The following is a 22,527-nucleotide window of genomic DNA, read 5'->3' as shown; positions in this document are numbered from 1 at the left end:
TCATTTTGGATATGCTCTATTCCTCACACAATGCTTAAAATGTCTAAGATATCTCTCAAATTGATACATCCATCGATACTGAACTGGACCTACTACCAAAGCCTCACGTGGTATTCGAGTTGCTAAATGTACTATTATATCAAAAAAAGCAAGTGAAAATATTATTTCCAATTTACAAAGAATAACTAGGATGTTACATTAAAGCTTATTCAAGATGTTCACATTTAAAATTCATGCGCAAAGTTCTCAAAAAAATGTACTCAATTATGTTATTGCCAACCTTATATCTTCACGCAAAAACTTGCCAATGGCAACTGGCAGCCTTTGAAAAAGGACATGTGAATCATGGTTTTTTAGTCTAGAAATATTACAATCAATTTCATTCATGCATCTTGATATATTTGAGGCAAATCCATTTGAAAATTTAACGGATTTCAACCATAAACAAAAACTCCTCCTGCCTTCCCCCACCAATGTGTAATGGGCAGGCCTCATCAAAAAGCAATCACCATGATCCTCCAGGTATAAGTCTTTCTTTATACCAACCTCATCAAATCTTTTCGAGCCTTGATGGTGTCCTTTCTTTTCCCTCAATATTCATATCGGTTCTCAGAACATTATCACAAATATTCTTCTTAGTGTGCATAACGCTCAAGTTGTGTCTCAACATTAAGGTTTTCCAATATGGAAATTGGAAGAAGATACTCTTCTTTGTCCAATTCAACATTAGGGTGAACGCTTCTTTTTCTGGATAGTTTTGTTGAATGGTACTTTAGACAGTCTCATGAGTTGTTGTAATATATCACGTTCAGATAAATCCTTTAGAGTCATACCATGCTCTTCCACACCATCAAGCAAGTCAAAATTGAGTCGCCAATTATGATCACTTTGTAAGAATCGACGATGACGCATATAACAATGTTTTCCACTATATGTCAACCATTCCGAGTCTGTAAAACAGGAGCAGTAGGTAAATCTCAACTATTGTATTCATTATTCCATAAGCAAAAATAGTTGCAGTACAATAGAAATTTCTCCATAGGAATTGAAGAAGTCATAGGGATCCACTAGAGGAGGCTTACCTTGAAGCTACATGATGTAAGACTAGCCTGGATGCAAGAGAGTATTTTATATAAATAGCAAATTTTGGTAATGAGTCAGATCCAAGAATGGGAATTAACCCAAAGAAAATGAAAAATTAGCAAGCAACAACTTGGCCTCCCGATTGAGCATTCAGACTGTTAATACCTTAATGAAGGGTAGAATGAACTAGGTAAGAAAGAAAATTAAGTCTTGAAGGAAAAACAAAACATCAAAATGTGTTTTAACTTTTTTGCAATTTATTAATTTTATTGCAATTAATTCATTAGCAACAAAATTAGTCTCGTAGGTAATATAGATTTACACATTAGCAATGAAATTATTGCAATCATTGCTTAGCTTATATTTGCAATGAAAGTATATGGTCAGTAAATTGTCTTTGCAAGGAAATGATAAATGTTGGTAATTAATTTTTCCAATGATAGAATATCATGGGTAAAATAATTTTGTTACTAACATGGTTTTGCAAGGAAATGGTATCATTAAAAATCTGTTTTTGCAATGAGAAGGATGCCTTTGGCAATTTCTTTTTGCAAGGACATGGTACCATTGATAATTTCTTTTTGCAAGCAAATAAAAGTTTTTTATAATGGAAAAATGTCGTTAGTGATGAATTTTTATTATTCTCCTACTATCATTTACAAGTAAATGAAATGGTTGCTAAAATGTTTTATCAAAAAGAAATCATATCGTTTTGGCAGCCAAATCATATTGTTGGTAATTTTATTTTAATGCGTTCTTTTTTTCTTTTTTGCAAGAAAATTGAGATTTGTTAGTAATTATTTTTAGCAACAAAATCATACCGTTGCAAATGATGATAGCAACGAAATTGTTTCGTTGGTACTAAGACATTTGCAACAATTGAATTTCGTCGGTAAATGTTTTACTTGGGTTACCATTTTGCAACCAATGTCTCCTAATTTGCAACAAATTTCTTTCGTTGGTAAAAAAGTAATAGTTTTGCAACGAATTTGTTTCGTTGGAAATAAGTTAGTAATGAAATTATGTCGTTGCTAATTAGGCCAACTGAGTTACAACAGAATGAAAGCATTGCTATTGTGCGTTTTACTTTTTGCAACGTAACTAAACTGTTGGTAATAGGTAGAAACTTTTTGAAACGAATCAATGCCGTTGCTATTGTCTCAAAATCGTTGCTAAATGAATTGGCATTCCAGATCTGAGATTTTTTACAACGATTAGTTTACGAGAAAATTTTTTCATTGCAATTGCATCCATTTGCAAAGAGAAATGGAGTTTTGTTGCAAAAAGGGTATATTTTAGCAAGGAAAAAAAATTTCGCCGCAAATAATGGTTGCAAAAACCCATTTCTGTTGTAGTGTGATCGGGTGTATTAATATCCTTTGGCGTACTGGCCTGGCGGGTCATGTATTTTTTATGGATTTTTAAGCAATCAAAGGTGTATTTGCTGAAGCTAGAATTGATTGGAGATTAAACGAAGTGCAAAAGTTCTCGGCCCTTGTCTATTGTATTGGTTTTTTCTTTCTCAGCTTTACTTGTATTCACAAATTAAAGTTCAGAACACCATATATATATTGTCACAGCTAGCTGCTGGTGTTTATTGATTGATGATTTATTACTTCTTGATGCCTATCTCTTGGAGACTAATCAACCTAGTTAAGATTTTTGGCCTTTGAACTTTCATTGTGGCATTTTAATTGTAATATGCACTTTCCATTCTTTTTTAAGAGCTGAAATGACTAAATTATTCTTATATAATAATCAATGTGACGAGGAAATATTTTCATGGCACATTATAAAAGATGTGATAGTTTGAGAGCATTGAGTGTTATATTCTTTATTGTGTTGAATATTAGGTTAGGATATGAGTTGGATGGAACTGTGGGGAAGGTGAATCCCACAACCTAAATTTTGCAAAATCAAAATACCAGAGTTAGTGGCAAACATTCCAACAAGAGGTAACCTATCAGATTATGAGACATGTTAAATCAAGTGAGATATGATACCTGAGATTGATGCACTAAGTGTGTCTTTGTGGAACTTGAACTGTGCTAGCCGCCCATAAATATCTAATCAAGCATTCTAAGGATTTTATTTTTTTTTTATTTTTTTATTTTTTGACTCAACCATCTTGTACATTAGGAGATGCTGAGGAATATTGGTGGGAATTGTATTGCCTTTTACCCCTGGCAATGCCAAACCCAGATATTTGTTGAGTGAATAGCTTGAGTTGATGTAGAAAATAAGTTTTATTGCTAATTCAATTTGGGAAACTGATTTATGAAGTTTGACCACATGCAAAAAAGATGATGAGAGTTGAATGTGTGATTAGGATGGGAAGCAGAGTCAATGATCATTTCAAGTGTGAAAAAGACACCAAAACGGGGGAGGGGGAATAGTTTCAAGAATCTGGGCCTTGGCAGTTGGCTCAGATATATGGTAGACTATCTGAGCCGAGGCTCAAGTAGAAAACGAATGGGATGATTGGGTTTGAGATGATTAACTTACTAAAGAAAATTAAAGATTCAAAATTGTAAAACCAGAGGGGAGGAGAAAGGAGGTGGGCAAGAAAAGAAAGGAAAAATAGTCCTCCAAAATGACAAAGGACATGACCAGGAAAAATTGCATGGTTCTTAATAGGGGAGAAATAGAAACCTTAGTTATTTACCCCTGAAATTGTTTAATTTGGATAGGGATGTGGATCGTCCTGAACTGACATGCACATCGACTCCACATAACAGACTCTGGATACTAGAATTGGCAAGGAGTAAAGAAACCAACAGAGTAAGGTAAAGAAACCAACTGAAGACGAATAAGAAGAGAAATGTTATGCATCAACTACTATTCACTCTCACACTCCACACCTATAGCTTTTTCATAGGGTGTGAGGGTGGTTTTCATAGAGTTTGGAGTGTGGGGTGGTGAATAGTGACTGATGAGAAGAATTTTTCTTGTCAATATCGTTTCTTTACCAAAGTGACTGGCATTCAATGCAGAATACCATACATGTATGTTGATTTTCTTTCACTTTACCAAAGTGACTGGCATTCAATACAGAATACCATGCATGTAAGTTGATTTTCTTTCATTCTTTCTTCTTAGATTTTTCGAGTTTATAAGCTTATCCAAGGTGTAACTAAACCTGGGTGCATGATGATCATTAAGTACAACTCAGGGCCCAACTGGGTTAAAGCAGTTTAAGGATTAGAGAGAGACTGTTTTGAGTTTATAATGCTTTCTTTTTCAGCATTTACTAGCATACTTCAGTCTTCATATGTGCGCTTTTGAGGGACAGACAAACCCACTAATGGGATTTTGGTATGCACCCCAAATATCAATCCAAGTTATAAATCTTATCTTGTTTTCGTACTAGATACCATTAGAAAAAGGCACGTTTATTTCCTAACAATCTCTGGTGCCTGTAAATTTATCAACAAGATTATCTCCAAAACTATTGTCCAGCACTTCAGGCACACCATTCCTATAACACATCAATTCCTACAACAATTAACTGCTCTCTTGTAGCAATATTGATGATACTAACATTGCTCAGGAGCAACCGCACTCTGCAGAAAATAAAAGATGGAATTCATCTACATCTCCTTGTGTGTTTTTTTATGCATGGAAATGGGATATTTTCTCCACCAACAAAGGCCGTCCTATCAACTTGTAACAAATCATCATAAGAAACCATATTGCTAGTCCTTTCCTAAATCTTATGCTCTAGTGGGGAGTTCACATGGAATCGCAGGACTTCCCACTACCGAATGTTGTCTTGAGGTACGGTATAGGCGTACAAATTTTCGGCACTTTTCTTCAATAAACATCATTCCCAATGAAAAGTAGAAATTTCCCAATCCCAATTCAAAAAAGAGCACATTATGAAAAGAGAAAAGGAAATCAAATCAAAGGTGTAAAGTGTCATTGCTAGATATTATGATTTTGGATAGATGAATGAATGCAAATCAAAAGGCATAATACGAGTCTGCTAGCCATGTGGAACTCTTGAATAATTACAATGAATGTATTATAATCTCTATCCTATAATGTTATCTTATTTCAGAAAAGAGAGAAAAAAGTTTGCTCAATGCCAAACCCTGTTGTAACTACTTTTGAACATTTTCAAAAACTAAAAGAGTGTCGGATCGTGAGCTACCAAATTAATTGAGACGATCAAATCTTTTATAGTATTCGACATCCCACCCTACAGACCTGTTTTAGAGTAGTTGTAGAAAGCAATTTTAAGGCTGCTAGAGGTTCAGATTGCAGATCTGAGACTCAACTGCCAACCCACCAGAGTACAAGAGGAACGTGCAGGTCTTAGTGTGATTAGAAACGACATATTAGTCTGTAAAATCAGAGCATCTAAGGTTAAAGCAAGGTCCCTTCCGTGTTCCAATTTATTATTATTATTATTATTATGTGAGGAATGGTGAACTAATTAATCTGACGTCGTTGATTAAAAAGAAGTAACAAGAGAATAGAGATATTCAAAGCTACAGCAGTACGTGTTCACTCTTGAGTCATGGAATGATAATTTTAGAGAGAAGAAGAAAGATCAAAAGGGTCCTTATTAGCTTCAAGAAACACAACACAATGGCAGATAATGAATGCAAACGGACGATGAAATGAGCAAGTCTTGCTTTTATGGTTGTTGAAAGATAATTTGATGGGATGAGTATAGGCACTAGACAGGTGACTGAATTAGCAATTAAGATGGCTTGTCCGCTTGTCAGAAAGACTAGTAATTGTACAAGTGAGGAGTAACAGTACTTGAATTTTCGGATTGTAATAAATTAAGATTCGTATTGCTGACCTTAGCTAGATGCTTGCGTTTCTCTCTTAGTCATATAGATATTGGGCTGCCATTTTATATTTTGCAACTGCAATGAAAGACTTGGCCTATCTATCTTGTTCATCGTAGTCTCCACGGGACCATTCTTAACCTTGAGTCTCCATTGGTTTATGCAAAAGAATAATTGCAGTTCCTATTCATCAACTGACCAGTAAGTTGTAACATCGATATGTCAGAAATAGGCATAGCTGGAAACAATACCAAGGGGGCGAATAATTTAAGGGAGACTTAAAGCGCATCCAAACACCAAGAAATCAGGAAAATTATTTTCCAAAAAAGTGTTACAACGAAGCAAAGGAGGCTCAGTGTAATATAAAATTTTACTTACAAACTATCAAACAAATAAAGAACAAATTCACTGTGATGGCACAAAGAAAGAGCTGCACTATGAGATCCAGTTGTTGACCTTGCAGTCACCTAGAAAAAGTAACCTATTGAAACTAATATGTCTAGTGCAAATTATTAAACCCTGTGGAGAATTGGAATGCCAGATTGATTAGTCACCATCAATGGCCTCTCTCAGAACCTTCGTGTGCAGAAGCACATACTATGCATTTCCTGGGATAAAAACTAAAACCAACTCACCTTTGTGTTTCTAGAACAATGCTGTCTAACTTTGGAAGTCAGAGATGCCATTCCATCTCCTCCGCCCATATCCTTAGAAAATATGAAGGGATACAAGAAATTACCCTTCTTTTGTCTTGGAGAAAAAGAGAACCAATGAAAAGCATAAAATCAAATCTTCAACCCAAGGAGACAAAATATTCGTCACTTTACATCAAGAGGCTTTGAATCATACAAAACCCACCAGGAGTAGTATCACTGTTCCAATGACCACTAATTTAATAAATATTCCTCCAGGCCGTATACATTCAATGGCAAGCTCATCAGCAAGGAAGTAGTACTATTACTTCATTCCCTAACTGAATCTGATGTCATAATTGATTTGAGCAACTCATTCCTTCACATAAGCCCAATTGCAGTTCGCTGGATCTTCTTAAGGTTCACACTACTACTACATCACATGTCACACTAACTCGTACAGATATTTTAAGCCCACACTGCAGAGGGCATGGGATTTGGTTTTCCACATTTCTGCTGTGCAGTAGAAAGCAAGGATATAGTTTAGGTGTTACCTATGCTGTCTTTGGGGCTTCTGAGACTCCACATTGAAGTCTCTTTGCTGAAAAACAAAAGAAAAAGAAACTGTCAAGTGGGTGTAGACAACTAAAGCAAATGATAATTTAAGCAATTGTAGTCCAATGAATTACAAAAGCTTGGATTTATAAGCCTCGGCATCCAAAACAAGCAACAAGGTACCAAACTATCTCCTAGATTCAACATAAAGCACACAACGGATTTTACAAATAACCCAAAGCAGAAAACTGGAAACAGTAACAGATAATTTTTTTTTTTTTTAATAAGTGGAAACAGTAACAGATAATAGATGCAATGGCCCAAGAAACCAGATCAGAAGTAATGTCACAAGATCTCTCACAAAGACCACCAAAAAACGGAGTTACGTCCATGGATTTTAGACTGATTCCAACAAAAGAAGAGCCTACATTCACTCTAGTGCAGCCTGAGATACCAAAAAGAAGAAAAGGGGTGTTGTGCAGTACAATATCTCTTTTTTTTTTATGATCAGTACTATATGTTTGTTGCTTACACGTGAATCACACTGGCCCTAAACCAGCAACAACCATAAAAATTGTAGTGTGATGACAAGTGAAGAACAATTGTATAAAAAGACTAAAGCAATCAATGGAAGCCATAAGTAGAAAGCATAACCTCCAGAAGACCTCCGACAAAGAACAGTTCAGATAAAAGCATGGTTTAATCAGGGGAAAGTTTTCACCTTTTTAATATGTTATGAGAAGCCCACACCAGCATGACCTGATGATGAAAAAGTAAAGATCTCTGCAATAACACACTGAATACAATTCCAAAGACACGTGCCAATACGTCATATCAATATGAAGGATCAAATTGCATCACCTTTGCTTTGTGACTGCAAGAATCTGCGTCACCTAATTGGAAAGGATTTAATAATAACAGTTCTTTTCACATTATTCTTACACATATCTCTGGTGGTAATGGGTTAGCATCTCAAGCAGACATTTTACTTTCTACTGAGGGGAGTGAAGATAAAAACAAAAAGAGAGAGGAAAGATAAAGGATACATGTTATCCATAAACTAACTTGATAGCAATGAAATGAAAATCATACAGTGAGCAAAAAGGTAAAAATTTTCATTGAAAACTGTATTACAAAGGCATTTCCTCCTAAATATATTTCCAAGGCATCTAATTTTCTCCACATGCCGAGTTCAAGGTAAATCTTCCTTGCCTACTCTATGTCTCTCATGGCCACATAATGGGCCCGCTTTACATCAAAAATTACAATGAATAGCCCATGACTAATTTTGGAAGAAAACTGTTGCTCTGAAAAAAAAAAACAAAAAAACAATGAGTAAGCTTTGAAAAAATGGCAAAAGGAAAGGATCTATTGGGATCCATAATTACATCCCATTTTTTGTAGGATTGTTAGACAGCAATATCTCTATGATATCTCAGACAAAATGGTGAGTAGGGTATTCATGCTCATATCCGTTATAATCATAATATAGCCTTTCGCCCTGAGCTATATCACGAGTAGCAACCAAAAAGACTCGGCATTCACCATTAACACTGTATCTCACACATTTACAATTCTGCTTCTTCCTACCTTCCCTGCAAAGAATCGGATTCATTTTAAGCAAAGGGGATTTAAAGTCTCAACTCAAAGGTAAATCTTAAAACAAGGAAACAAGAGAATTTAATTTTGTGGAGTTCATTGGAGTTTACAGTGGACAAGCTGGTTTGTTCATAAAGAAAATTTTAGCCCAAAAGCAATCTAAGAGGTCGCATAATTAAAACTATAGAATATAGATTTTTTTTTACTCGGCCAAAATGTGGACAAATGAGTTAGGTTGATCGGGCTTACAGAGTGTGATTGTTAATGCCATTGATAAAGCGTGCAATGTTCCCACGTTTATCAGGGCAAACAAGCAGACTTTTAGATGGGTCGGTTGCCAAGATAAGGGTCATCATACTATCACAATCATCATGTTCCCGGTTCTTAAGATAATCCACGTCGCCTGTGTACTCAGCAATAAATGTCATATCCTTAATCTGACCATCAGCCTCTACTGTAAAACTACATCACAAGATCACAATGCACCTACTCAATATGCAGGTATGATAGACAGTTGTGAGGTCTACAAAAGAGTTCAAGATAAAGGTACCCTTCACATGAATCAAAAACTACAATAAGGGGAGGGCATTCGCCTCTTTTACACATAGCTCTGCACTGCTCCAAGGTCTCGGTATCTTCTTTGGATAGAACCTAATAGAAAAGGGGAAAACTATAACTAACATGCCAGATGGTAAAGCTATAATTACCATTGAGTCCCAATAAGGAGAGCCAAAAAGTCAAATGGCAAACAAAAGTAAAAGAGAATTTCTAGTTCAAACCTGCATTCCACCACTTTCAAACTTCGCCTGATTTGCTGATCTAGGAGCCATGTGAGGCATGTAAGTGAGATCATCACTGAATTCCATCTGCAGTGCTGTTAAGGCAGAAGCAAGGCAACCCATTTGTTTCAGCCTTCGGGCAGGATCTTCTGATGGAATATATGGTAACAGTCTCCTCCTTTTCTTGTGCAAAACCAATGATCCTGAACGTCTCCTGCGCTTCCTAGCATCTAGAAGCCACTAATAAATCTAAGAAAAGCATCAATTGCAATCATTAACAGTGATCAATGCTATTCATTCAACAAAACCTGCTTTACCAACTTCAAATTTCCCCATTCCCAAGCAGTCTCATCTACTTTTATTAAGATAAGAAAAAGAAAATTCATATTTGCTACTATATCAAGGAGCTTAGTTAAAATCTTGTCATCAAATCATCATTGTTAAACACTAAATTTTGCAGCCAATTTGGAATTGCTATAAACTCTAAAAGCCTATCCTGAAGAAGCTATGTAGAGACCTTTCTGCTTCATCGAACCATATAAAAAACATAACTACTCTCATGTATCTTACAACCCTCAATCACACGCACACCCCTTTTCTCCTTGAAACTGAACACAATATTTATATCATGTTCAATCTTGTGATGAAAGAATATGATGCTGGATTCATTATGTGATGGATGGATTCATTGAGTTTGCAATTCACATAATAGTTAATTGCAAAAAATAAACTTTGCACCATATAACTACCAAAGTGTATTTTACATTTTTGCACCCCAAACAACCAAAACTAACATATTGCACCCTCAAACTACAAAAAGGTTGCAATGTGTACCCTTGGTTAAGAACTGACCGTCATGATTATATTACATCACCCATTTTTTATTCATCTTAATGGCCATAATTGGATGACCATGCTATTTTTCAATTTTGGTATATTTTTTATTGGTAAAGAAAATTTTATTGATCATAAGAATAGGCAAGAGCCCAAGTATACGGGGGATATACAAGAGCAATGCCTAAGTGCGCTATATTTTTCATTTTTGGTATTTCAAAGTGTAGTGTGTCAATTTTAAAATTTTTTGTGCAAAGTGTAAATAGCCTAGTAGTTAGAGGGTGCAAAGTGTATTTTCCCTGAGTTTATTTAATACTGCACTATTTCAATTCAGTTTGAACTTAATGAAGCTCCAAAAGCTTCTTCTTCTTTTTTCCTTTTTTTTTCTTTTTGTTAACTTCTTGGCCTATAAAATGCTCAGAGGGTCATATGATTTTAGTGGCTCCAAAGGAAGTTGTCTTTTCCCTTTTAATTATTTTTTCAATGGAAGCACGGGATGGGTTTTCAAACCAAACGAGGTGGCATCTTGACCCTTTAAGGAGACCAACAAATGCCATACGACAAGGAAAAGTATTCGAGGAAAACAAATGTATACTAGACCCCCTAAGAGCATTGGCAATGGACTAGCCAAATGTCAATGCAAGTCCAAACTTTAGCTAGATGTGAGAAAAAGCCTCCACATTGGACTAGCCAATGGTCCAAAACTTAAGACTTGAGTTACAGTAAATCTTAAGTCCTCTCTAAACATGGCTAGCTACTATTCACAATGGAAAGCAATATTTTATTATTTCATCACTTCCCTCTCTCTTTGAATGGTAAAACATGCATGGCATGCACTAGTAAAATTTTTTATTTATTCTACTGATTGCGAATATTGATAGAGTAGACACATTATTTCTACAAAACATAAAGATCTAGGAAATATATGCATTGTATTTGTAAAAATAAAATAAAAAATATTATATTATATTATTATTTTAACTTTAAGATAGCTAGTCCAATGTAGACTCATTTAGTCAAAAATTGATACTATAGCCAAAAGTTAAGATTCTAGCTAAATTTTGGACTTGGTAATGGCTAGGCCAATGCCAATACTCTAACCTTTTTAAGGCATAGGGGCATGTTATGTACACAAATTGATACATGCATACGCACCCACATGTAGAGGGAGAAAGATTTCTTTTGGGAAAAGTATATGCTTAGCTACAAAAGCGAAAATGCCTATGAGGTTAAAGTTTGATAATATGATGTTTCCTAGTATATATTATCCATGAATTCAGTAATTGAATCAAGGAGTTGAAGTTTACAGGTCATGAGGTTAATGCTTTTCAAGTTTGTGAATACACGGTGCATTTCATACGCTCTATAATACGACAGGTTGATTGACTAGAATATATTATCCTACAATTAGGATCGTATCAAAATGAATTATTACTCATTTAAAACAAGACCTCAGAGAGCTCCATATATTACTTTTCAGATTTGGTAAGGAATAATGCGAATGAAAACGCCAAATATGACAATTAGCTGAACTGAGATTGTATCCCACCATCATCCAGGTTGGTTGTTGATTGGAGGGAGAAATACCCTCATTATATACCCAAACAAAGGACTGTGAAATTTTTTTTTAAAAAAGTGTCATTTCTATCCATAATTCCTATCTCGCACATGCACGGAAACCAGCATTTCCAATTATGGTAAGAGTATCCTGCATCCTAAGATCATTTCCATGCAAAAACTCTCCCAATGTGATTTACAAAATTCTGGAGATATTATTTTTAAAAAGAATTCTATTGACATGATCATTTTCCAAATACTCTTAAAAAACATTGTGTTTTATTCAAAATGTTAAATTGAGTATTAATAAGATTCTTCCCCTCAATTGAAGCAACTGGTTCGTTTCGTCTTCTCTTAGAATAAGAATCATGAACCCCGAAACAAGTTCAACTAAAATGGTTAAGAAAACAATTAACAATGATCGAGTTCAATACCAATTATTAAATATCAAAAATAAAATCACGAAGAACAAGGGTAGAGGTAACACAAATTTCGATGACAATGACGAAGACAATGATTATGATGATCTCCAAAATAGATGAAAGGAATAAAACTTTACCTAGAGGTGACGAAAATTTGTCTTTCTTATCACAGCACTTCTGAATCCGAAAGAAATCGATAATCTTTTTCTGAGAAAAGCCTAAAAATACAAGAAACGCAAACCATTGTCGCATTTCTCAATCAAAGAACACAAAAAGGATAACCAAAAAAGGCAGAAACAAAGAAATCCCTACTTCTTACTCTTCTGCGGTCAGAGCACTTGGGGCAAAGCCAGGATCCGATGGGAACTCTTACGACGATCGGGCGCACGCATTTCATGTGGAAGCCTTTGTCGCACTTGTCGCATAGGAGAAGCTCGTCGGGACGGTCGCCGGAGCCGCATTGCTCGCAGCCGACGCTGCCATAGTCAGCTTGATCCACCACGGCGTACCGGGCCCTCGCCATTACCTCTTCCATCGACTTGAGCTTCTTCGGCGTCGGGGACAGTGGCGAAGACGGCAGGCGTGGAGCCTCAGTTCGTCGGAGCGAGCCGCTAAAGCGGATGAGCCGTTTAGCCGAGGAGGAAGAGGTCGCCGGAGCCATGGGTGGGATGAAGGGGACCGGAGAACCGGTGTTGTGGGAAATGGTCAAGGGCAGAATCGGAATTCGAGGATATCTTAGTTTTACAGAGCGGCTCTATAATAGAAGACCGGAAATGGTGCCAACGTGTTTTTTTTTTTTTACTTTTCTTTTTGGTCCGTCTCTGTCCCCTCGCGCGGAATTGGAGAGGAAGGGTGTGGAGTGCTACGTGGAGGAAGGTGGTTGGTTGTACGGAATGTGAGCCTAAAGGAGCTCTTTTTTAAAACGATCGAGAATGTAAAATAGTTTTAGGGCTAATTAACTTTCCTTTAATCTTCCATCAAAACATTTGTGTTTGGTTGTTGATGGAATATATTATTTTTTTAATTTTCTATAGAAAAATAAATAAATTTATCTCAATTTATCTTATATATTTTAATCTAAAAAATTAAAAACATCTCAACATAAAAAAATTAAACATATTTCAATAATATTCACAAAATACTATAATTAATAATTTACTTCAACTCATATCAGCATAACAAGAAATAACAACTTTAAAAATCTGTGTATTAGCGAAGCAACGGACGTCATCATCACTAGTGGCAGGACCGAACATTTTTATGGGGCAAATTTTATAAAAAAATAATTATATTTAATTTTGTGGTAAATTGTAAGATAATAATTAGATATAAAAATATCATCTAAATAAAATCATCTAATCTAATTTAAGAGAGTTTTTATTTAGGAAAAATATATATATATAATTTTTCATATACATGTTAAAATAAAATTCCAAAAAATATACTTATTGTTAACGTCGCGTTTTGTACGCTTTTGGGCTGAGTTCTAGCAACTCGGGTCTTCGGGCTTTCACCTGCACACTTAAACAAACACGAAGAGTGGAGGGTCTTAGTAGTGACCACACTAACCAGGGAGTCTCCGATATCAAAATCATTAAATCAGCATATCTCCTTAGCAGTTTCTGCATAAACTTAGAGAGATTAGAGAGAATTCTCCATACCTGGGAATCGACTTGTATATCGGGTTTTTGGTAGGGACAGCTCATCCTGGACTTCGAGGGACCCATGTCCTTTCCACTGTTCATTTAGTTAGAATCATTTAATGCGTAGCTTTTAGGGCGACGTCATTAATGCAGCATGTAGTCCGAGGAGTAGCGCCATTAATGCAGCATGGCTCCCTAACTTACTTTACCTAGAAGCATTCTCTATTAAACCTCTTCATGCCCGCTGTCATGAGATCACGGGTTCTCCCTTTTTCTTGCCCATCTATCTGTGTAGGTTCCCGATAGTAGCCTGTCATCGAGGTGGTGTCAAGGCGGTGAGTTCCATCTACCTCTACCATCCACTTCCCCTATGTGTGAGTTGCTCCGTGGATTGGTTTTGCTCGTGGGATGAGTGCTTTGCAAAGGCCCCCTGACTCCTTTCAGAGGAGGGTCGTTGGACTTGACTGAGCTCGACCAGGCTCTCTGACTTACTTCCCCGGTGGCTCCTCGTGAGCTTGTTTTGACCGATAAAGGAAAAAATTCCCTTACAGTTACCCTGACAATTCTTATCGGACTAGTTCGATGAGAATTTCTTTTTGCCTTGGTCTTCATGCTATATATTTTCCCGTTGTTTCTATTGTTGAGATCCTCTTCCCTGGAAATGGTTGGTTATTATTCTCCCAGCTCTTCTACTTGTGAGGTTCTCGACTCAAGATCATGCCCACGTGGATTTTTCGTTATTTTAATGATGTTAAGCAACAGTTTCCCTTTCGAATTTAGTGACGCGTTTTTTGACGGTTGGGTTTTGCACTTGATTGCGTCCTTCTAATCCTCTCAGCATTGATGATGTCAGACGACTCTTTCTCTCCACGTCGTGTTGCACAATGCATGTCACGGGATTCGTGGGTATCTTACCTGCTTCGTGGGGCGCGTGCATTCCCAAGATTTTAGAGATGCCAACCGTCAAGGGGGTCTATTTAAATGTCCCCTTTCAATGTTGGAGTCCATTTTGCCTTCTCTTCCCTAGAGTTATTTGCGCTTATTCCCTTTCTCTTTTAATTTCCCTCTATGCATATCCTATTTTCCCTTCTTCCGTTTCCATATTTACATGGCTCCAAAGAACTCTTCAAGTCCTGCCCCCACAGGCCACAAACCCTAAGCTGGCCTAGCCTCCTAGTTCTTCGCACGTTCCAATAGGCCTAGACCCTCCTAAGGTTCGCACCGAGTCATAAAAATTCGATGAGTTCTCATGGCGGTTGGTCGTGACTCCTGGTGAGTTTGAGTCGTTGAAGTCAACCTATAAGGTGTCGGGCATTGTAGAGTTTGAGGTGTTGTCTCCCATTGAAGGCATCGCGGACTCCGAAGCGTAAGTGTCGAAGGTGGCTGTATACCCTAGCATGTTCTCCAATGGCCTTAGGCTGCACTTGACACCTGTCCAACTCCATCCAAATGCATGGAGGATTTTGGTATCGTGTTGCGTCATCTGGTAGTGAGAACTGGAGGAGGCCGGTTTCAAGTTCCCTGATCTCACTGCGCTTGAGTTCCTCCTTACCCACAATCTTCTAAAGCAGAGTGGCAACACTTGCAATTTTAGATCCATTAAAGCGTTGGCTTGCTTGGAGCCGCAGTACAACAGGATGAAAGGGTGAAGTCGGCGCTTTTTCTTCTTGTCCTGTAAGGGACGAGAGTTCCCTCTCGAGCAGTCTAATCGGCGTGACTACTCCATTCGTGCCATCTGGGGGGTCGTGGGTGATGACAAGAGCTCCCGACCCTCGATGACTCCTAAGGAAGTGAGTCGAATTGAGGTTGTTCATGCTTGGGTGAAAGCCCACCCGGACAATGTTTTTTCTGAGGCCCTATTGGATGAGGACAGTTTTCAGTGATTCTTGCCCCCTGGGCCAACATGTGTTTTGTTGACCGGACCGTGCCAATACAGGCAAGTGTGCCCCAAGTCCATAGGCATTCCCACAGTCCGCTGGTAGAAGGGAAGGGGAAGAAACCCAAGAGGGAGTCTCCTGCCAAAGCCGACTTCGAAGAAATTCTCATTCTCCCTCTAGGGCAATCTTTAGTTGCAGTGCTCATTCAGCGGCCAAAACCAAGGTTGCCAAAGAAGGTGGTGGTGACCGTATCACCTCCTCTTGCCGCGCCTTCTTCTTCTCCTCCATGTGGGGCGAGCGGCTTTGAACTTCCCCATCCAGTTCGGGCAAGATCCTTTGATGGCCACCCTTGTGCAGCACAGAGAGGCTCTCCCAACCATCTTAGAGGCTTCTTCCCCGACCCCGTCGGGTAATGTGGGGGTCGTGGAGCTTTCGCTTGGAAATGAGTTGCTCTCTGTGCGATTTTATGGGGTCCTTTTGGACCGTCTCATTCGGGAGTCCCAAATAGTTCCCTTGTCTCCTGACATCGATCTCGAGAGGGTTCCCTCGCCCTTATCTGAGGGGCACCCTGTCGAGGGCGAAGATCTCCTTGACCAAGTTTCAATCCTGGATTCTCTCATTGCCTATTCCCCTGAACTCGAGGTTGTCTCGCTCGAACCTAGCTTGGAGGGCAGGAGGGTTGATGGCATGGTGTTTGGGAGGGAGATAGCGAGGGCCGTGTCATGGGCTGAGGGGGTTTTGGCGGATACACTCGAGACTGAGGTCGCAACGTTGTCAGCAAAACTTCAGCTGTTGTGGTCAACATCGAGGCTTCGCTGCCCTTCACTTATGCCATCTCGGCCTTGGCTTCGACGAAAGTTGGGGCTGAGGTCCTAACCATATTTGGCAGGCGTTGGCGCTTCTCTACCCTTCATTGATACCATCTTGACCTTGGCATCGATGGGAGCTGGTGCCGAGGTAGGGGCAATAGTGGCAGGGGAGACCGAGGTAGCCCCCCTCAGGCCTGTTTCAGATGTGCTAGTTAGCGAGGCTCCAACAGTTTTCACGGGCACAAGGGTTGGAGAGATTCTCGAACGTGTTGTGGGAGGTATATCCCAAGTTGGGGGGTGATGGCGTGGTGCTCGATGGCCCTTCTAAGGAGAAGGGGGTTGTCCCAAGACTGACAGTAGGTGGGGCAGATCGATCAAAATAGATGAACAATTATAATATTTTTCTTTTAAGGAGAACTTTTGTTCCACCACCTCGTAGATACTCTTTAAAATGTTTTTTTAGGTTGTGTTTAGGTATTAAGATATTTTCAGGTATTCTGTGAATAATAGTAAAAAAATAATAATATAATATTGATTAGTAGTGAATAGTAATAAAAATAAATAAAAAATAATAATAAAATAATAAATAATAATAAAATAATAAATAATAGTGAGCTATTCTCAAGATACTCAAACTAGACCTTAATATGTCACTTCCACAATTTTGACTAATGCTCAAGTGGAAGAAATATTTGCGTAACTCTAAACATAAGTGAGTTCCATGGAAATACGGCCTCGAGATACTTGGTAGTAAAATTATTAATTATAAGAAAACTATTAATTATATTTAAGAAAAAATTATAAATTTTTATTACTAAAAATTTTAAAATTTAAAATTTAAACAAAAAAATTGATAAAATAAATCTTTATAAATTTTTTATAAATAAAAATATACATACATAATTACCGTTGTGTCAGTTTGACAGTTTGTGCATAAAAAATTGCACCAAAGATGATGCGATAAAAACTTAAAAAAAAAAAAGATGATGCAATAAAAATATAATAAGGATAACATCTCAAAAGCCGATACAATTACAAGAAATACTTGTTACAACCGCGTGGTGAAACCAGCGCACAACCGGCGGCTCATTTAATAAAAATTTTCATTTCTTTCTCTCTTTCCATTTCGTTTCCTCTCTCTCAAAGCCTCTTGCTCTCTTGCTTCTGCAGCTCTCTCCAATTTTCCCTTTCGCTGAGACAAAGAACAAGCTCATGGATTGGATTTAAAAGGAATTAATTTTTGTGGATGGATTTTTAAAAGGAATTAGTTTCCGTGCATTGGGTTTTTAGGGCTCATTCCTTCTGGTTGTGATTTTGTACGTGGTCTAGGATTAGCTTAAAAAGTTTGAAGGTACTGACTTTAGTTTTATGTTGCCTTTTTCTTTGCTTGATAGGCAATGCTTCCGCAACAATGCCAAGGAAATTGGCTTCTGTAAAGTATTATTTTTTTGATGAGTTTATTGTTCTACTCTAATTGTTGGGTTCTGATTGTTTCCTAATCTGATATGATTTTGGATGGATTTTGTTTTTTCTTGCAGTACCGCTGAAGGGTTTCATCCATCTGTTCTACAAGAGCAAAGGCTTTGGCTGAAGCATGATATGATTTGTGGTTTTTAAGTTTGAAGAACCTCTTGATTTTCAATTTTAGTTATATGTAATGTTTAAACCTGAGTTCAATGACAGAAGTATGAATTTTTTTGCTTCAAATGCTTGAAGATTATTTACAAATTATCATTTTCTGTTTGAGAGAGTTGAGGTCACCGGACAACTCTGCAAAGAAAGAACGACTGGGTGATGAAACGCAGAGACATAGTCCATCTTGTAAGAGAGAAGCACTAAATCGAGTTTTTAAATTTTTTGACAGACGGACAAATGAAAGGGGAGAGAAAGAGGGAGGAAGAAAGTGATAAGTGGGTCTCAGTTGTGTCAGCCGGTTGCACAAAGATTGTATATGTCGGTTGTATGTAGCATTTTTGAAAAAACTAAAAGGGTCCCACAAATGAATTCAATAACATATAGGTAAAGTCTTCAAGAGCATTGGGTTGCTACTATTGGATATATGGGTAGTCTATGCTTATATGACAGTTGGATAATATATTAGAAATGTACTTAATTATAAATTAATATAATTTGATGTTTTATTTTATATAATAAAGTTATTATATATTTATATATATATTTTTTAAGGATGTCTAGCCATAATATCTTAAGTTAGAGCATTTCTATTAGTTTTATAAAAACATTTAGTCAAATGTAAAATATAAAGAATTTCATCAAAATATAACTGCATTGAATTTGCTAAAATGATGAGTTAGAAGTTTTGAGTTATAATAAATGGATGTATTCACTGTTTATCAACTAAATATATTTTTTTATTCCAATTTAATCCCACTTAACTGCACTGTGACTAGCCTCTTGCTCATACTTTATGGAGATGTACATATGCAAGTGTGGGAAATGTCTTTGGTATTTTTTTTTTATTCCTAATAAAAGCTACAGAACATACTGCCAGCATTTTTTTTATTCCTAATAAAAGTTACTGACTTGTGAGGTGGTTTTGTCGAAATCTATTAAAAATTAGTTTGTAAAATGTGTTTATTAGGTAATAAAATTGAAAAAAAATTAGTTAAAAAATAATAATTTAAATATCAAATTAAATTATTAATATGCATATGGTTAGTGTAATTGTAAAATAAGAAAAAATAATTAAAAAATTATTATTAAAAGAATTATATTATATTATTATTTTGTTGAATTTAATATTAATATAATATGAAATTATGAATAAAGAGATTTTAAATTTATAAAAAATATATACTTTTAAATGTAATTTTAATGAAGCAATGCACTTGGGCGGTCAGTCCTTGTTTTCCTTGTCTGGTTCATTAATCCACATCACAATAATTTTCTAAACACGTTTTTATTTTCTATTTTTATTTTTGGTTTTTTTGAAGTCAACGGAAGTTGCACAGAGTCCCCAAACAATCATATGTCCTCATCCGGATTGTCCAATATTGAATTATATTTTGATATTCAATAAGCAGCGTCAAGTTGCAAGCTTTGCTCCTTTTCCTCGCCCTTTCGTCTCCATCTGCAACACCAAAGAAACCTCTCTCACCTTAATTCCCCTTTTTCGATCTTTCCATCTTCACGATCCACTCAAGTCAGCCGGCGAAGAAGATGAACCAGCCGGACCCAAGACAGCCGCCGCAGACGCCCAAGAAAGAGATCCACCTCCAAGGCCCCCGTCCTCCTCCTCTCAAAGTCAGCAAAGACTCACACAAGATCAAGAAGCCTCCCCCACACCCGCCGCCCAGAGCTCCGCCCCATACCCAACAACAACAGCAACAACTGCAGCAGCCTGTTATTATCTACGCCGTCTCTCCCAAGGTCATCCACGCCACCGTCTCCGACTTCATGTCCATCGTCCAGCGCCTCACCGGCCCGTATTCTTCGTCTATATCTCCGTCCGGCGCCGGAGAACTCTCTCCCGCTGCGAGGATCGCCTCCATCGAGAAAACCAGTCCGTCGGAGAGAGAGAGAGACCGAGCCGGCAACGCTGCTGCGGTTATGGGTATGGTGGAAGGAGAGGGAATAGTAGAACTGGGTCAGGCTCATCCAGGGATATTATCTCCTGCGCCGGCGACTTTGGCTCCAATTCCCGAGGGTTTCTTCTCTCCAGTAAATGAACCGCACAACTTTCCTATGTTCCACGATCTTAGTCCGTTTTGGCATAATGGGTTCACGGCGAGTCCTTCGGGGTTGCTGTCGGCTCCTTTGATTTCTCCATCTCCTTCTTCGATAGACTTATTCAACAATTTTTTGGACTTTTAAGGCTTTAGCCCTGTGCCGCCGTGCTTTGGAAGGAAGAAAAAACCACGAAAACGCCTGCAAATTTCCCCATACCAAAGTGGTAAACTTTTTGGCATTGACTGACTTTTGGTGGAATAAAAAATTTCCAACATAACTAGTTGTTTTTTTTTTTCTTCTTCTCATTAATATAATCAGAAAAATGTTTATACCACTAGGCTTGTATGCTAATTGGGTATGAATCCAATTATGTAATTTTTGGGGACTGTCTGTTCTCTCTCTTTTTTTAGGGTAGTTTTGTTGTTCTTCGGTTAATATTTAAATGAGATTGTTGAGGCTGTATTTAATTTGATAATAGGTCATGCACTTGAATTTCTTGTAGACAGAGTGTTTTGCATTATTTAGCATTTCGGATCTGAATTGTGAGAGGATGATACAAAAATGTTTCATAGTTTTTCTTTTGTTGTTGTTTATTATATCCGATCGATTAATTGTCGTTCCTTATTAAAGCAATCATTAACTCCAAGATCGAAATGACAAGCATTTTTTTATTTGTCAAACAACACAAGTTCTGAAGCTTGTTGAGAGAAAAACAAAGGCATCCCATCCGTTCTTCCAATTTAATTAGAAGAAAAGAAAGAGATTTGGGGGGGATGAAGGAAAATGGAAGAAGAGGACTCTGTTCCAAAATCCAGCTTAAATCGAGTGGTGGATACTTGATCCACTGTCCACTAGCAGGACTACTACTTTTCTGGCACTGATTCCATGTTAATCTTGCAGATTGACCCAAACCATGTGTGCACAATTTAGAGGGACAGAGATAGGCCGGCTCTCATCTTCCCAATTCCCATTGAGGTGGGACCGTGCGACAGAAGATGGATTCAAAAAGAAGAAAAACCAATATTTTTGGTTAAAAAAAAAAAAAATTGAAAACACTTCCCGAACCAAACCACTGATTCCATCCCCATTTGAAATGCATTTCTGAAATCCTAAGACTGAAAACCTCATCCTGCGCCTCTGAGCTCCATTTCCGGCAGGGTCCGAGCTCCATTTCCGGCATAAACAAAGGTCCCTTCCGCCTCCCTGGTTCAGGACTGGATAGATTGCAAAAAGAGGTTTTAGGGTTTCAAATGGGGTTGCAATGGGGGATGTGAGGATTTCCGTTTCATTTGAATGTTGTGTGTGTGTGTGTTTTTTTTTTTTTTTTTTTTAATAAAGGCCACGTCGGGGCCAAACGCAGGGGCACATTTTCAGGCAGTGGTGTAATTGGTCCCAGGATAAATTTTAAAATCGAATCGAAATACTAATTCATCTTTGAAATTGGAATATTAGATTTTTTCAGTTTTGGTCCGGTATTTTTAGATTCCTCTAATATAGTCTTAAATGGATTACATAAAAGTAAATTTATAAATTAATGTGTCTTGATACAGTACGTCAGATTGTAAAATTATTTTTATTATAAAGTAGATTTAACGGATTTCATAAATCTACATCAATTTGTGGATTTATTTTGTATAATTTCTTTGTACCTATATGTAGTAGTTCTCTTTTTTACAAGTATCAAATAGAATATACATTATAATTTATTATGTCAAAAATATATTTATTTTATATATATATGTATATATATATATAAAGTAAATTTATATTAATAACTTAATATTAATGTTGTTGATTAAGATTTAAATTTTATGTTATATTAATTAGCAATTTAGCATAAAAGCATTAGTAGTGGACTCAACAGAGTTTAACAAAAATTTTGTAACACTCCGTAAATTAGTGCATTTTTAATGAAGCATTTTTATTTATTTATTCAAAATTTATTCTCTTATTTTATAATTATGGGATATTTTAAATGGGTTATTTTATGATCTTTAAATTGTGAGACTTAAATTGTTATGTTTTCTTAATATTTATTTATTGTTATACATTTAAATTGTTCTTCTTTAAAATTAATTGATTGTGGAATTTAATTATTTTATTTTCATTGTATCATTACGTTTAAATAATTTTAATTGATTTGTTGTTTTAAAATCATTTCCGTTGGATCATTTTCGTGACTCAAGATGTGAGACTGGACTACATTTCTTTCACTCCATTTTCTCTTTCCTCTTTTTTTTTTTCT

General features: G+C 36.9%; 2 protein-coding genes across 2 annotated transcripts; one reads left to right on the top strand and one right to left on the bottom strand.

The window, feature by feature from the left end:
- Nucleotides 1–6,243: 6,243 nt before the first annotated feature.
- On the bottom strand, nucleotides 6,244–13,089 carry LOC121250465 (probable Histone-lysine N-methyltransferase ATXR5). Its single transcript, XM_041149594.1, has 6 exons — nucleotides 12,576–13,089; nucleotides 12,401–12,481; nucleotides 9,451–9,680; nucleotides 9,222–9,322; nucleotides 8,921–9,133; nucleotides 6,244–8,667 (listed from the first exon to the last, which is right to left on the bottom strand). Exons 1-6 carry the CDS (start codon nucleotides 12,922–12,924, stop codon nucleotides 8,508–8,510), a joined length of 1,134 nt encoding a protein of 377 aa, XP_041005528.1. The 5' UTR covers nucleotides 12,925–13,089; the 3' UTR covers nucleotides 6,244–8,507.
- Nucleotides 13,090–19,619: 6,530 nt separating this feature from the next.
- On the top strand, nucleotides 19,620–21,771 carry LOC121250685 (protein MKS1). The gene is made up of 2 exons (XM_041149867.1): nucleotides 19,620–20,505; nucleotides 21,183–21,771. The coding sequence occupies exon 1, from the start codon at nucleotides 19,773–19,775 to the stop codon at nucleotides 20,424–20,426; it is 654 nt and encodes a 217-aa protein (XP_041005801.1). The 5' UTR covers nucleotides 19,620–19,772; the 3' UTR covers nucleotides 20,427–20,505; nucleotides 21,183–21,771.
- The last annotated feature ends 756 nt before the right edge of the window (nucleotides 21,772–22,527 follow it).

This window comes from Juglans microcarpa x Juglans regia, chromosome 2D (assembly GCF_004785595.1).
Source record: "Juglans microcarpa x Juglans regia isolate MS1-56 chromosome 2D, Jm3101_v1.0, whole genome shotgun sequence".
NCBI classification, from domain to species: Eukaryota; Viridiplantae; Streptophyta; class Magnoliopsida; order Fagales; family Juglandaceae; genus Juglans; species Juglans microcarpa x Juglans regia.
The sequence above is the reverse complement of the archived record's forward strand: the minus strand, read 5'-3'. Positions and strand labels throughout refer to the sequence as shown.